The sequence below is a fragment of the Lynx canadensis genome, chromosome D2, assembly GCF_007474595.2.
Source record: "Lynx canadensis isolate LIC74 chromosome D2, mLynCan4.pri.v2, whole genome shotgun sequence".
Classification (NCBI taxonomy): domain Eukaryota; kingdom Metazoa; phylum Chordata; class Mammalia; order Carnivora; family Felidae; genus Lynx; species Lynx canadensis.
In genome coordinates, this window is record NC_044313.2 from 57,770,103 (window position 1) to 57,786,833 (window position 16,731).

Below are 16,731 nucleotides of genomic sequence, written 5' to 3' on the forward strand. Positions count from 1 at the left end.
CAAAGAACTTTATTTCTGCAGAAACATCCCTTTACCAAATCCACAACAAAGCCCTGCGACATCTCTTCCACTCCAGTCATGCTTTATGCCTGGATACCTGCTCCCACACGCTGGTCTCTCCAGGCCTATGGGTGGTGAGAACTCTCTGCTGTCACTAACCCTGGGATGCTTTGACATCCCTAGATTTTTCCTTAATCTTACTTACGGTTCTTAAACAATTCCCTTTTTAAATTCCCCCTCACTACCCCCAAATAACTGTGCGATCTGATTTTTTTCCCAGGGACAATGATTGGTAACCTAACCAAAGTGATATTACTTTAAAATTGATTTTCTCTTAAGAAAATTTAAGGGAATATATCCTTTTACTCTGACACACCAAGTTGAGATTATTCATGTAAATGTTTCTACCAAACAGAGCTCCAAGTCATGCCATTCACAAGTGCAATTTTATGAATCAATCACTGAAATTACTTCATACGTTTAGCTTGCTCAAGAGTCAAGGAGACAATTACAGCACAGCCAATAAGCTGCCATGTATATATCACAGCAACTCTAGTGATAATCAATAGGGTTTCAGTTGGAACCTGTCCTCCAGAACCAGTGGGGGCAAGCATCTGTGCCAAGGCCCCCCCCCCCACCACCCCCATCATCTGATACCCATTCTGGCCATGAGTGCTTTGGACAGAAACTGTCATTTCAGTTAGAGGAAATTATCTCTCTCGGCAGGGATTGGAGGTCACATCTACAGTTTTAAATTATGAACTACAATAGAATAAATATGTTATCAACAGACAGTAGATTGCTTAAAAATTAGAGGTATGAGACATACCAGGCAATTTCAGCCCCACAACTGGATTCAATATTTAGTTGGCAAGTTCAGAGTAGGATGGACAAGCTTCAAGTCTGCACCCAATTTCCTTAATCAGACTCTTCACCTATCCAACTGCTTCTCCACAGATAATGAAAGTGAAGATCAGCGGGGATGCCTGCAGCATCTACCCTGACAAAGAGCAGGGGACCCAGGAGATCTGAAGATCTAAGAGGCCAGAGTCAAAGCAAGCAGACTGGATCTCTGGCACAATGCCAAATGCAAAGAGCCAATTACAAAAGGAGACCAAGTTGTAACCTGTAGACTCCCGTCACCACTCTCCCAGGTAGCAGCCTGCTGGAACCCTAAGTCCTCACCCATAAAACCTTAAACTGAAGGTTGTGCTCTTCCCCCTCCCTCCCTCCCCAAGTATGGATTCAGTTTTCCTAACATCTCCTTCAGGGTTGTACCATATTCTACTTATTTTACCCATATCAAACGAAAATCTGACAGCATTTTAGCATTTCTACTGTGGAGCGAAGAAACAAAGCTTTCTTTGGAGAACAAAATACATTACAGCCAACAGAAAACTGAAGAAAACATTTTAAAATGCCAACATCAGGGGGAAATTATTATTTTTTCCTTTAAGGGCATTTCCCTACTCTTGTACAACAATTGATAGATAGAGGAAAGTGAGCAACAATTCAGTTCTGCTTTCCGTGGCCCATGAAATTCAGCCACCCACAGGCATTTATTTTAAAATAAGTCAGAGTCCATTGCCATGATTCAAAAAAGCAACACACAGTATATTTACTTCTGAAATTTATTTCAGGTGACAAGACACCCACAGACTAACAAAATAAACATAGAATTAAATAGTATTCCCAAAGCCCAATTCTACTTCTTAGCAAAGGCAGATGATGCTTTAGCTACCAAGCTTAGTCTATATTAGTGTCCATGTAATTGACCTCTTTCTCCTATACCCTCATTCCACCCCCTGCAAATTTGAGAGCCATTTTAACAACAGCACTAAAACAATTTCTCACTTGAAGATTTGAAGACAAAACACCTAAGATGGATACACCCAACCCAGAAAGTGTAAGAAGAGATGAAGAAATATAATCAGGGCTTTTGATGATATTAATTCTATAGTTAGAGGAAGGGAAGGAAGTGAGAGGGGGTGAGCGAATCAACATGCAGAAGAAAAACAGGAGGGGTTAATTTACCCTGAAAATAACCAGTATTCTATTTGTCCAGGCCCAATGAGAATCTGTGCCAAGCAATTTCATTCATTTCACGGTGCCTAGAACACTGATGACTGTGTGGTAAATATTAAACAAATACTTGTTGGTTGATGAAAATGTACATGGCAATGCCATACACACACAGGAAACAGAAACTCAAGGTGGTCAGACAAATTTGAAAGCAATGCAAGGTTTGGTTCTCCATGGTAATAACATTTTCAAGGCACACAACTGGGGAAGCAAATGAGATAAAAATTTGCTACATCCATAGCTCAACATGTTGTTCCTCTTTGAGTGCTAAAACTTTATTTGCAAAAGAAAAGCTAAGATTAGGTTTAAAATATTTTTAATAATATATACATAATATAATTTTAAAGACCAGTTAAGTTTTATTGCTTAATATGTCTTTATGATTTAAAAAGGTTACTTGCTCAGGTTGGTTACATTTTAAATAGCAATATACCACTTGAAACCTTTAACACATAAGCACCCATTTACTGAACTAAAGCTAGCCTTGAACTTTTAGTAAGCCATATGCTTTTAAATTAACCCTTCTAAATACTGTACAAAGCTCATAACACAGACTGTTAGCTTATAGCTGAATTAGGTTACTACTAAATACTCATTAGGCAAACTATTGAAAATAATGAAACCATGCATATTCCTACAGCTCTATGAAGCCCGAAATTAAAAATGATACAGTGAGAATTTGGGATTAAGCAATTTGGCTGATCTCAATGGCTTACACATTTTAAGTTGAACTAAAACCTCTAAGGACCTTTTCCTCTGGAAAGAAAAACCACACATTTTAAAATAGTATCTAATGGAAGGTCTATTAAAATCACAATGGATCATAGCTGTCAACTTCAAATAGTGTCTCTCTCCTTAAGAGCTTAAGTTTACACACTGGTGCAACACCACAAATGCAGATGCTACAAAGGGATCTACAGAGGAAAAACAAATTTTATTCACAACACTTTGCATATAAACTTTTCCTTCTGGAGACTTGTGTGGGGTTGAAAATAAAGGATGCTAATATGCACATTATGCAGCACATCAAGAAAAGAGAAAACACTTTAGTTGAGTGAAAATTCATTTATCTACTGAAAATCCGGGAGAATTCACATCCACTGTACTGCAAATTTACTCCTAAGTGACAGAAAAATACTATATGAAATGGAAAAAAAAATTAAATATGATTTAATCAATAGCTGATTACCTTTAAAACTTTGGGCTTCTTTTCCCTCTGGGGCCTCTTGTTTTCTTTTATAACCTAAAAAAAATCAAATTGCAAAATGAGCCTCCGTTTAAGAAAAAAAAATTAGCTCCCACCCCCCCAAATTTTTTGGCTATTTCTCTAGAAAACTACTTATACCATTTAAAATCATCAACATGTTTGCTAGGCAGAACCTAAAGAGCTTATGTAAAATGTATACTTTAAAAGTCACTGAAAAAAAGCCTTGCATAAAGATGAAGTAGGGAAATACCCTTTTTTCCCCTTAAAGTCTGTCTTAATTAGCCTCTGCATTCTTCACAGCGAAGCCCACGAGGTAGCCATCTTGCTTGCTTCTGCAGAGGAAGCCTCTACAGTGGAACAGTTCTGCAAACTGCTTTTTGGTATTATTATCATGGTGTTTAAAGGCAGCCCTGGCCTGCCAGCACTGTAGACGTGCTGGGCATGCCTTTTGCAAAAACAGCCCCACAAAGAGTGCAGCCAATGGCAATGCAGAGCTTAGCAACTCCAAAGTGATCTTCTCTGCTAGCCTTCCTAGACAAAGGATCTCCTGTGCGGCTCCGCTCTCACCACAGGACACAGGCAGCCACAAGCTGCGACATGGAGTGCGCTGCAGAGGATCTGGTCGCGCCGAAATCACAGGAGGCTTCAGCAAAAACAATGCACACAAATCCCCCAGGTCTCCGCCATCGGATCGATGGCGGAGGCTCCCTGATTAGTAACCTCTTGGCGGCTCCGAGGGCAGGTCTGCGCGGGGGGAGGGGTGCGCGGCTCTGCCTCCAACGTACAGGAGATATAACTGAGCCGAGGGGGGCATTTGGGCTTGCTGAAACTCTGGAAGGTATTGTGCATTTTTACTTTATAAGGCAAGGCTAAATATTGGCGATATTTAAGGCAGGGAGGTTATGTGAGGACAGTGTAGGCTCAGCTGTTGGGCTGCGTGTCTCATTCCCCGGGAACCACACCTCTTTGCAGCAGGCGCTTTGCCCAGAAACACAGCAATTTGATTTCTGTCAATAAATGTCCAATGACAAAGGCGGATTAGAAAATACTAATGAAGCCACTTAAAAGGAAAAGGACAGGATGAGGACAAGGAGAAGGGGAGGAGTTTACAAAATATACTTGCCACTCTGAGTGGCTGGAGAAAAAAAAGACTTCTCTCTTGCTCTGCACATTTCTGGTGACCTTCATTTCCCAGAGAAAATTCCTACTATCCCAAGGTGGGCTCAAACCTTTGGGATAGAAGGGGCACCTTTGGCTCCTCTGTCTCCCAAGATCATCAGCTGTCACCGAGCATCTCCCGGTGGAGCTGCCAAGTGGGTCCCCACGTGGAGCCTGTCTGCGCAGCAGGCTGATGGTCAGTCGGGGCCACCCACTTCCCAGGAATTGGGAGCGAAGCCAGAGGTGGCACAGGCAGCCACCCACACTCACGCACCTGGACTGCCACTGTGCCCAGTGGGTGGTAGGCACTGGGAGAGCTGGGCACCAGAGCCAGAACTTGCCAGACCCTGAGAGTGGCAGAGCCAGAGGAGTTCAGCTCCCTCCCCTTAAGCCCCCTGGCCAGGCAACAGTGGCAGGAGAAAAAGAACCAAGACAGCTGCTGTGAGCTGGCAGGTCTCAAGGTCACTGCCAAAATGTAGTGAAGAGGCCAGTCACAGTCCCATCATAGCCACCTTGACAGCTGCACAGATCTTGGGAAGACAGCCTCAGCTCCATCCTCCCAGGGCCAAAGTTTCAGCAACACATTTAGGGGATTGGCAGGAGGGCCTCCCTTGCTGCTCAGCCAAAGATGGGTTTTCCACTTGCAGTTGGATTCAGAACAGATTCCCACAACCAGAAATCAGGAACAGAGCGAGGGCCGGAAGGCCTGTATTTCATCACCCTGGATTCCTAGCCTTTCGGTTTGCCACAAAAGCACGCTTTTCTTGTTAGGATGGTAAGTCCAACATGCACTCTTTTCCGACTTTAAACTACCTCTCTCTCACCTACCCACCCTCAAATTTTTAACAAATGTAAAAAGCAAGCCTCCTGGTAGCAAAACCAGTGGATTCTGACCTATCTACATCTTTCAGGGCAACTTCAAGCACACTGTGCCCACACCAAGAAGCTCTCTGTGGTGAATGAAGCATCCACAAAGCAGGTAGGAAAACAGGACATAATACAACAAGATTTGAAAACGGCCCTACATTTCTTTTTCTTTGAAGTTTGTGTGTGTGTGCATGATAAAATATACATAACATAAAATTTGCCATTTTAACCATTGATAAGTGTACAAATTTAGTAGCATTACATTCATTCACAATGTTGTGAAACTATTCCCCCCCCCCATCCATTCCCAGCTCTGTTTGATTATCCCAAACAGAAACTCTATATCCATTCCACAATAAGTCCTCATTCACCTTCTCTCAGCCCTTTCTACCTTTTATTTTGCCTTCTGTCTCTATAAATTTGCCTATTCTAGTATATCATATAACTGGTATCACACAATAGTTGGCCTTCACTTCATGTAATGTTTTCAAGGTTCATCCATGTTCTGAGATTGTCACAATTTCATTCCTTTTTTTTTTTATAAGATATTTTTTTAAGTTTGGGGCGCCTGGGTGGCTCAGTTGGTTAAGCATCCGACTTTGGCTCACGTCAGGATCTCAGGGTTTGTGAGCTGGAGCCCCGCATCGGGCTCTGTGCTGACAGCTCAGAGTCTGGAGTCCGCTTCAGATTCAGTGTCTCTCTCTGACCCTCCCCTCCTCACACTCTGTCTCTCTCTCAAAAATAAATAAACACTTTAAAAAAAGATATTTTTTTAACATTTATTTATTTTTGAAAGAGAGAGAATGAGCAGAGGAAGGACAGAGGATCTGAATTGGGTTCTGTGCTGATAGCAGATGTGGGGCTCCAACCCATGAACCGTGAGATCATGACCTGAGCTTAAGTGACTGAGCCAACCAGGCGCCCCAGAATTTCATTCCTTTTTAAGGCTCAGTAGTATTTCACTGTGTGTATATACACCAAATTTGTTTATCTGTTCTTCTGTTGATGTACATTTGGGTTGTTCCCACTTTTTGTCTATTGTGAAAAATACAGCTATGAACATGGGTACGAGTTATCTATTTGAGTCCCTGCTTTTAATTCTTTTAATATATACCTAGGAGTAGAATTGCTGGATCATGTGATAATTTTGGATCATATGATAATTTTAATTATTCAAGGAATCACCAAACTTTCTATGGTGTCTATACCATTTTACATTCCTGTCAGTGCATGCAAGGGTAGCTCTACATTTCTTAAAGTTCCTTGCATTTCAATTACAAATAATGCCTCTCCCCCTTGAATACTTGAATATAATTTTTAAAAAGTATCAACATTTTCCCAGCTTGATTGCTCAATATTTAGTGAAGTTGGCCATGATATATAATAAATCATATGTTGAAAATCAACCTATTACCTATGTGATCCATGTTCATCTCAATAAAACAAAATCAGGCTCCAAGTGTTAGGTGTACCGAAAATCCACATCAGTGAGAAGTCAGTCCCCTTTTTAAAGCCCCACTGACAGAATTTTCACTGCATGGGATACTCATGAAGTCATACAACACTGCACTTGGCAACCTAAGCAAACATTGGAAGTCTGTGTGCAGTGTTCTGCAAAATGAATTAATAAATAAAGCCAAAGCTCATCTCAACTAAATATGAGGGTTAATTAAAGTGACCAGAGCTAACATTGACTCAAAATAGCCAACTGATACTATACCATGAAGATCTGCACTTGTTTGAACACAGAATAGATTGGTAACCTGCATTGGTTGTGACCATCTGCTCTAAATCCTATACTTAGTGATTTGTCAGTCTCTCTACTCAAGGCTTAGGTGATGGCAAGCTTTGATGGAGAAAATAATCAGACATTGCTAGCTGAGAAATTGGAGGTCAGGAAAGCCATTCCCACTCTCTTATCACTCAGGGCAAAGTACACACCACTAGATTGTGTTGGAAAATGGCAGATCAGAAACTAAGAAACCCTGTGTTGTAGTCTTACTTACTACAGTAACTTGCTTTTGTCACTTAAGTCTATTTGTTTTTCTCACAAGAAATCATGGTTATTAAGTTGCATGAGTTGTACTTAATTTTGTAGTAACTTCTAGGCTCTTTCAAATATTATAAAATGGAATCTCTTTTCTCTTAATCCCATGATTGTAGGGGCGCTCAGTTAAGTGTCAGACACTTGATTTCAGCTCAAGTCGTGGCTCTGCATCAGGCTCCATGCTGACAGTGTGGAGCCTGTTTGGAATTCTCCCTCTGTCTCTGCACCCCTCTCCCCTGCTAAGGCTCACATGTGCACTCTCTCTCCAAATAAATAAACAAACTTAAAAATTTTTTTTGAAATCGAATGATTGTAGAACTAAAAGAGAACATCAGAGAAAAAAATTGAGTCTAACTACATTATTTCATAGATAAACTAAGGCTCAAAGAGAAACTTAATTCACACTACACAGGAAGTTAGAACTTGACTTGAGCTGAAGTTTAACTGTCTACACTGCTTTGTCTATAACTCCTCTTTGTTTTCAATACCCAACAATAGACATTGGTAAATATCCCCCAAATAACTTTTAAGGTTGAAACATCTTCAAAACTACACACTCTGGGAGCAGGGGGCCTGGGGGACTCTCTTGGTTGAGTGACTGACTCTTGCCTTCCACTCAGGTCATGATCCCAGGGTCATGGAATGGAGCCCCACATCAGGCACTCTGAGTGTGGAACCTGCTGGGGATTCTCTCTCTCCCTCTACCCTTCTCCCCTGTTTGCACTTTCTCTCTCTCCCTCTCTCTCAAAATAAATAAATTAATTTAATTTAATTTTAAAAAATGTTTAAATTTTTTTAATGTTTATTTTTGAGAGACAGACAGAGAGAGAGAGAGAGAGAGAGAGAGAGAGAGCGCGCACAAGCCAGGGGAGGGGCAGAGAGAGAGGGAGAGACAAAGCAGGCTCCAGGCTCTGAGCTGTCAGCACAGTGCCTCATGTGGGGCTCAAACTCACGGACTGTGAGATCATGACCTGAGCCAAAGTCAGATGTTTAACCAACTGAGCCACCCAGGCACCCCTAAAAAAATTTTTAAATGCAAAATCCTACATACTTCGTAGTGGCTCATATTCCTAGAAGACTGGTATTTAAATGAATATTACATTAAATGTGCTTTTAAAAAAATAAATCTTGTGCCCTCAGAGATAAATTTATGAATAGTTTTAAAATTCTACTTCTTTTTCTAAGCATAAGCCATTCTGCATCCATAAGAAACTAGACATACAAACACCACCTAGGAGGAATTTTCTTCTAGGTTAATCTCAGGAGTGATCATGCTTTCTCAAATTGGACACCTCTGTAGCACAAAATCCTTCCAGTATTACCCCACTCCCCTCTCCCATAAAATCCTTCTATATTTCTTTTCTTATACATTGTTGGGGGAGAGGGGGTCATAGCTTTTGTAGTGATACCTGGGTAAAGATATTTTAAGTACCGTACTTTATAAATTTCCAATCATTAAGAATAAGAAAAGGATGGCTCATATTGCTCACAATTCTTACAGAGATCTTAAAGTTAGCTTGGTTTTATTTCTTGTGAGACACAGAAACCTTAGGTTAATGGGAGATCTTCCTGGGTGATTGGGTAAACAATAATAGTCTGGGTATAGGTGGCTGATCTCCTCACACAGCCTTCCCTGGCTTCTTTCCGTCCCCCACTTCCTTCCCTGAGGCTTATCTGCAGTGACCCTTTTTTCCTTCTAAGGGGCCAGGTCTACATAGGGTCTATCCCATTCCCTCTAGCAGTCCTGCTTAGTGCTGGTAAAAGTAACTGCTTTTTGGGGCCCTTGGGTGGCTCAGTCAGTTAAGCGTCTGACTCTTGATTTCAGCTCAGGTCATGATCTCACACGGTTAGTGTGTTGGAGTCCCACATTGGGCTCTCTGGGTGGTGCGGAGTCTGCTTGGGATTCTGTCTCTCTCTCTGCCCCTCCCCTGCTTGCTCCCTCTATCACTCTCTCTCAAAATAAATAAACATTTTAAAAATTTTTAAATAAAAAATAAATAACTGATCTTCAAAAATAAGAATTAAGGAACAAGTGAATGATGGTCTTCAATAATTGCCAAGGGAGAACTGTTGTCAGTGAGGGGAAGCAGAGATAATGCCAGAGATTAATGGGGCTGAAATATCACCTCTCCCTAGTTTCTCAACAATTCTTAATACTAACTTCAAATTGACAAGCTTACTCCATTACAGTCTAAAGCCATAATTTGGACACAGAAATCCAAAAAGAGTATCTATAGGTGCTTGTCAAAAACAAATCACAAAGGATGCTGATATTTAGAAAATGTCCCTTTTTGTGAATGATATATTGAAATTTGCTTCTTATTATTGCTAGTCTGTCCTGTGTATTTTATATCAATAATATCTTTAAAAAAGAAAAAAAAAGGAAGCTCTCTATCTTTGGGCTCCTTCTCCACGTGCTAGAGAGCTGACACTAGATAGCACTGAACCCTCAGTTTTTAGATAATCCTATTGTCTCATCAAGTCTAATAGCAAAATCATAAAAATTCAGTTTCTCTGAGAAGCTCTAATCATTTTACATACACACAACTTCTTTCTTGAGGTTTAGATCTAATTATCTCCCAAGCTTAACAAAATCTAACTTAAAATTGTTGAACAACCTTAAAAAACTCCACATCCAAAAACATTTTCTTTGAAACTTGTTAATTCATTTTTTATAATGAACCTTTCCATTTAAATCTTTAAATAGCTTAATAATAATAACAAAAAATAAATAATCAAAACCCATACGATGACTTCATAAATGTTGGGGACTTCCAATATGCAGAAATGGTGCTAGGCCTGGCCCTCAGAACCTAACATCTCAAGGGGCGCTTGAGTGGGTCAGTTAACCATCTAACTTCAGCTCAGGTCATGATCTCACCTCTCATGAGTTCGAGGCTCATGTCAGGTTCTGTGCTGACAGCTCACAGCCTGGAGCCTGCTTCTAAATCTGTGTCTCCCTCTCTCTCTGCCCCTCTCCCACGCATGCTCTCTTTCTCTCAAAAATAAATAATTGTTAAAAAGAATTTAAAAAGAACCTAACATCTCAGGAGAGACACAAACAGACAATCATGATGCAGTATAGAATGGGGATGAGCCCAGAAAAGCTATGAAAGAGAAGTCTTCCCAGAGGAAGTGACATTTCCACTGAAACCTAAGGAGGATAAGCAGGAGTTGGTGACATTTAGAGGGAGAGAAGAAATGTATGTGCCCCCGATGAAGGTTCACAGCATGTGCAAGGACACTGGCAGCACTATGGCTATGGAAAGTCACACTGGAGCGTGGCTGTGAAGGAGCTAAGGGGACAATGAATATAAGAGGCACATGGATAGATGTAATCAGCTTTTAATTCTCTACTTTTCCAGTTTGAAATGTTACTTTTTTTGTACCGTTTTCCATAATTAGTCCTTTCAAAAGCCAACAATGATGCTCCTATTAAATTCATCATCACAAATAACAGCTACTTTTTCAAAGGAAGAACTAAGGAGGGGTGATTGGTTTGTCTTAGATCTGAAAACCCTTACTTTTCAACTAGAAATCACCCTTGTATAACTAAGTCTCCTAATCAGAGAAAAGTATATTTTGAAAATGAACGTATGCAAAATTTTTTGTTGAGACAAGATCAGTTATTCAAGAAAGGATAACTCCTTTAGTTCTTGAACTCATTTCCTAGAGTTTCACACAATCTATGGAGAAATGTATTTGTCTGCCTAGAAATAAGTTATATTCTTTCAGCAGGGCAACTACCGGACAGATGTTTTTGATGTTTGGAGTAAAGGGTGCCCTTTGTTCATCCCGGTAATGGAACAGAGAATAGCAACTATATTGGAGCCACTTCATACCTTTGGTGTTTCTGATTTAATGAATAATTCTTTTTCATGGAACTTAGCTCAGGTTGAGAGAAGACAGGAATTACCACTTTTTTCAGGGAGAACCAAAAAATAAATAAAACCAAAAAACTTGCCATTGAGCCTGTAATATTTTTATAATAGTAGAATGCCTAGAATTAATTTTTCCCAAAGTCTGGTTTTCCTGACAGCCAAATACTTATTCAATGGACACATTAGTTCTTATGTAACATAATAAATAGGGCACCTGGGTGGCTCAGTTGGTTAAACATCTGATTTCGGCTCAGGTCATAATCTCACAGTACCTGAGTTCGAATTGCACGTCAGGTGAGCTCAAGCCCCACTTTGGGTCAACAAGAACCCTGCTTCAGGAGAACCACACTTCTCTCTCTAAATCTCTCTCTCTCTCTCTCTCTCTCTCTCTCTCTCTCTCAAAAATAAATAAATAAATAAATAAATAAATAAATAAATAAATAAGACAAAATAAAATGTCCTCAAGGTTCTTCCTACTTCTTACTACGTCCTCAGTTCTTCTAACTTGGCACCACTTCTGTGTTTGAAGGTGATCCTTTTGAACTTTTGCAATATAAAGCCCTTTAGGAATACTTTGTGAAGTCCGGAGAAGATATACTTGCCGTAACAAAAGAACAAAAAGGTTATTTTCATCACAGTTCACCTTAGAAATCAACAGGTATAGAGCTCAAGCTTGTAGCTGTGCTAAATGTGCAGATTTAAATAAAAAAACTTGCATATCTTTATTAGGAATGTTTTAGCATAAATGATTATAATAGTGTTTCCATAGATACTTTTTTCTTTTTTTAAAAAGATTTATTTTTAAATAATCTCTGTGCCCAATATGGGTCTCAAATTCACAACCCAGAGATCAAGTTGCATGCTTTACCAACTAAGCCAGCCAGGGGCTCCCATAGATACTCACTCTTAGTGACTACTTTAAAAAATGCAGTTTCCCCCAAAATGTGTTTGATTTACCTGACTTCCGAATACTTATTCAATTGCCTCTTGTTTAAAAAAAAAAAAATGGTTCTTAATGTTTTACTATTATTTATAAATTGTGAATGCCCATCATTAACTCTTTAAACTGCATCATTTGAGAATGAGTCAAACTGCATTCACTGATGCTGTAATTAAAATTTTAACTTTATGAACATAAAGCCATATTTTATAGGGCTACTTTTTGCTTCATCATAATAAATGAAGTGTTAGTGGGTTTGGGGGGATTAAGGATTGCTATACACACCAATTCTCTTAATCACTAACTATGCATGTAATAAAAGAAAATTACTGTAGACGTCTTGAAAAGAAAGTTTTGGGGCACCTGGCTGGTTCAGTCAGTGGAATGTATGACTCTTAATCTCAGGATTGTGAGTTTGAGCCCCATGTTGGCTATAGAGATTACTTAAAAATAAAATCTTAAAAAAAGAAAGAGAGAGAGAGAGAGAGAGAAGTTTTATTTCCTCCTGGCCTATACATCTTAAATATATTTTTAATTTTTTTTAATGTTTGTTTTTGAGAGACAGACAGAATGTGAGCAGGGGAGGGACAGAGAGAGATATCAAATATCAAAATATTTGAGGGGCTCAAACTCACCGACTGCAAGATCATAACCTGAGCCACCCAGGAGCCCCAACCTTAAAATATGATATTATACAATATCAAAATATTATCTTAAATAAGATCAGTATGTCCCTGGTGGGTCCAAGTCCCAACTATACTATTAAATATGGGACCTTGGGGTACCTGGGTGACTCAGTTGATTGAGCATCTGACTCTTCATTTCGGTTCAGGTCATGATCCCAAGGACATGGGATGGAGCCCCAAGTTGGGAGCCTGCTTAAGAGTCTCACTCTCTCCCTCTCTGCCCCCTCCCCCAATCGTGCTCTATCTTTTCCAAAAAAGAAAAAAAAAATCTTTAAATATGGGACCTTAAGCAAGTCAACCTCCCATAGACTCAGTGAAGGACAATGCTGACATTAGGTTTAAATGTTGAAATGACTATGAAAAGCATGTGATATGGTGCTTGGCTTTCAGGCGGTTCCATTACAGCAGCCAAGAACCATGACTGTCATTAGTTAAGAAAACTGTATATGAAAAACAATGTAATAAAAAAAAAGTAAAGAAACAAGTGTTGGCAAGGATGTGGAAAAAAAGGAACCCTCGGGCAGTGTTGGTGGGAATGCAAACTGGTGTAGCCAAGGTATGGAAGTTCCTCAAAAAATTAAAACTAGAACTACTATATGATCCAGTAATTCCACTACTGGCTGTTTACCCAAAGAATATGAAAACACTAATGTGAAAGGATACATGCATCCCAATTTTTATTGCAGCATTGTTTGTAATACCCAAATTATGGAAGCAACCCAAGTGCCCATTGGGAGATGAACAGATAAAAGAAGATGTGCTATATATACACAGTGGAATATTATTCAGCCATAAAAATTAACGGAATCTTGCCATTTGCAACAACAAGGATGGATCTAGAGAGTGTAATGCTAAATGAAATAAGTCAGTCAGACTTATTTGACCATACGATTTCACTCATATGTGGGATTTAAGAAATGAAACAAATGAACAAAGTAAAAAAAAAGACAAAACAAAAAAAGACTCTTAACTCTTAGGAACAAACAGATGATGAGTGAGGAGGTGGGTAGGGGGATGGTGAAGTAAGTAAAGGGGATTAAGAGTACACTTAATATGATGAGCCCTGGGGCGCCTGGGTGGCTCAGTCAGTTAAGCCTCCAACTTCATCTCGGAGACAGACAGAATGTGAGCAGGTCATGATCTCACAGTTTGTGGATTCGAGCCCCATGTTGGGCTCTGTGCTGATAGCTCAGAGCCTGAGCCTGCCTCAGATTCTGTGCTCTCTCTCTCTCTCTCTCTCTGCCCCTCCCCTGCTCATGCTCTGTCTCTCTTCCTCAAAGATAAATAAACATTAAAAAATATATATATGTACATATATGTATATGTATATATACATATATATATATATGATGAGCCCTGAGTAATGTATAGAATTGTTGAATCACCATATTGTACACTTGAAACTAATTTATAACACTATATGTTACCTATATTGGCATTCAAAAAACAGTAATGAGCAATTAACGTTAATTTAATATAAAAACTGAAGATATTTAAGAACACACTGTTTAGGGACATCAGAACCTCTCCCAGATAAATCTAGTATCAACAAGATTTCTGCTAAACTTGGGGCATTCTAATTCCACCATTCCATCATAACATAATCTTACATTTATTAATTTAAAAAGAATATAAAGGGGTGCCTAGGTGGCTCGGTCGGTTAAGCGTCCGACTTTGGCTCAGGTCATGATCTCACGGTTCATGAGTTGGAGCCCCGCGTCGGGCTCTGTGCTGACAGCTCAGAGCCTGGAGCCTGTTTCAGATTCTGTGTCTCCCTCTCTCTCTGCCCCTCCCCTGTTCATGCTCTGTCTCTCTCTGTCTCAAAAATAAATAAACGTTAAAAAAAATAAAAAGAATATAAAACTTTCACTGTCATTGATAATAGAATTGATAGTTTGGAAAAACCGTCCCGCTAAAGACAATTAGAAAAGCTGCACAAAATATAAAAACATCTGATAGAAGGCATAGGAGAGTGTAGAACTACCATACCAAGATTCAGAGGGGAATGAGTCCAGGAAGGGTAAAAATATTTTAAGTAAAAATATAAAATTTGAGAGAAAGAGGTAAAAAGGTGGCTAAAGAGAAATGTAACCTTGGAAGTAAAATATAGAATCAGTGGAATTGGCAAACTCAAAGAGTTTCAATATTTGATTCATGTCAAAAAAGAATTATAGTTTTGGGGGCGCTTGGGTGGCTCAGTTGGTTGAGCGTCCGACTCTTGGTTTCGTCTCAGGTCATGCTCTCACAGTGATTTCAAGTCCCATGCTGACAGCACAGAGCCTGCTTGGGATTCTCTCTCCCCTACTCACACTCTGTCTCTCAAAACAAATAAACTTAAAAACAAAGAAAGTATTATAGTTTTGCAAAATGAACCTGTAAGACTCTTAAACATCTATTTCAAAGTTTCACAAGTCTGAAAGATAGCATCAATGCCCTTAGCATGACTATTCACAACCAGTCTGGCTCTAGGTTCCCCTCCTCCACATCCTCTGGCTTCTTCACCTCCTGCTTGTTGCCTTCACTTGAGAACATGGTGGTTAAAATGAGCACATACCATCCAAGCCAAGGGTTCTTTCAAATCCCAGATCAACTGTGTGGTCTTAGACAAGTTACTTGGCCTGTCTAAGCATCAGTGTCTTTATTTTTTTAAAAATTTTAAAGCTTACTTATTTATTTTGAGAGAGAGAGAGAGAGAGAGAGAGAGAGAGAGATTGTGTGGTGGAGGGGGAGAGAGATGGAGAGAGAGAGAATCCCAAGCAGGCTCTGTCCTGTCAGAGCAGAGCCCAAAGTGGGGCTGGAACCCACGAACTGGGAGGTCATGACCTGAGCCAAAATCAAGAGTCAGACTCCTAACCAACTGAGCCACCCAGGCACCCCTTCAGTGTCTTACCTTATACACTGGGGGAAGAACGTATACTTGATAGAATTGTTGTAAGGATTAAATGAGACAATGAGTATGTCAGTAGTTGATACAGTATTGGGCACTAAGTAAGTACTCAAAACATGATAGCTGTTATTAACCCCTTCAGATAAATGCTTACTGCATACCAGTTCCACATCTATGTTCACTATCATTCAACCCAACCGACATTTGTTTGGTGGCTACCCAATGCCAAACACAGCATAGGGAGGGACATGAAGGGCAGGAAAAAAAATCCTGGCCTCTTCAATCAACTCAGTGATGTTTAAAAAAAAAAAAAAAAAAAAAAAAAAAAAAAAAAGAGATTAACGCTCAGGTCATGATTTGGTGGTCCCTGAGTTCCAGCCCCATCGCAGGCTCTGTGCTGACAGCTCAGAGCCTGGAGTCTGCCTTGGATCCTGTCTCTTTCTCTCTGCACCTCCTACGCTCTTTCTGTCTCTCTCAAAAATAAATAAACATTAAGGAAAAAAAAAAAAGATGGGCCTTTGGGAAATGCTTCAGTCATAAGAGTGGAACCTTAAAGAAGGGACTAGTGCCTTATAAAAGAAGCTCCAGAGAGATCTCCTAGCTTACTCTACCATATAAGAACACAGTGAAAATGCACCAGCTATGAACTATGAAGAGGGCCTACACCAGAAATTTTATCATGCTGTCACCTTGATCTTGGATTTCCCAACCTCCAGAACTTTAAGCAATAAATTTGTGTTATTCATAAATGACCCAGTCTGTAGTATTTTGTTATAGCAATCCAAAAGGTCTAAGGACTAAGACAGAATTGCAAAGCATTCATGGAAGATATACAAATGGTCAATAAACCCATGAAAAGATGCTTGACATCATTAATCATTGGAGAAATGCAAATCAAAACCATCATGAGATAATCACTTCACATTCACTAAGATAGCAATAATCAAAAATTCACAGGTGGTGAGTTGGTTAAAGC

General features: G+C 39.7%; 1 protein-coding gene across 1 annotated transcript in view; it reads right to left on the bottom strand.

Moving 5' to 3' along the window:
• Positions 1-16,731, bottom strand: part of TET1 (tet methylcytosine dioxygenase 1) — a 126,615-nt gene that overhangs the window by 91,953 nt on the left and 17,931 nt on the right. Inside the window, exon 2 of the mRNA XM_030335059.1 lies at positions 3,272-3,325. Coding sequence (XP_030190919.1) covers positions 3,272-3,325 — 54 coding nt within the window. The remainder of the gene's footprint in view (positions 1-3,271; positions 3,326-16,731) is intronic.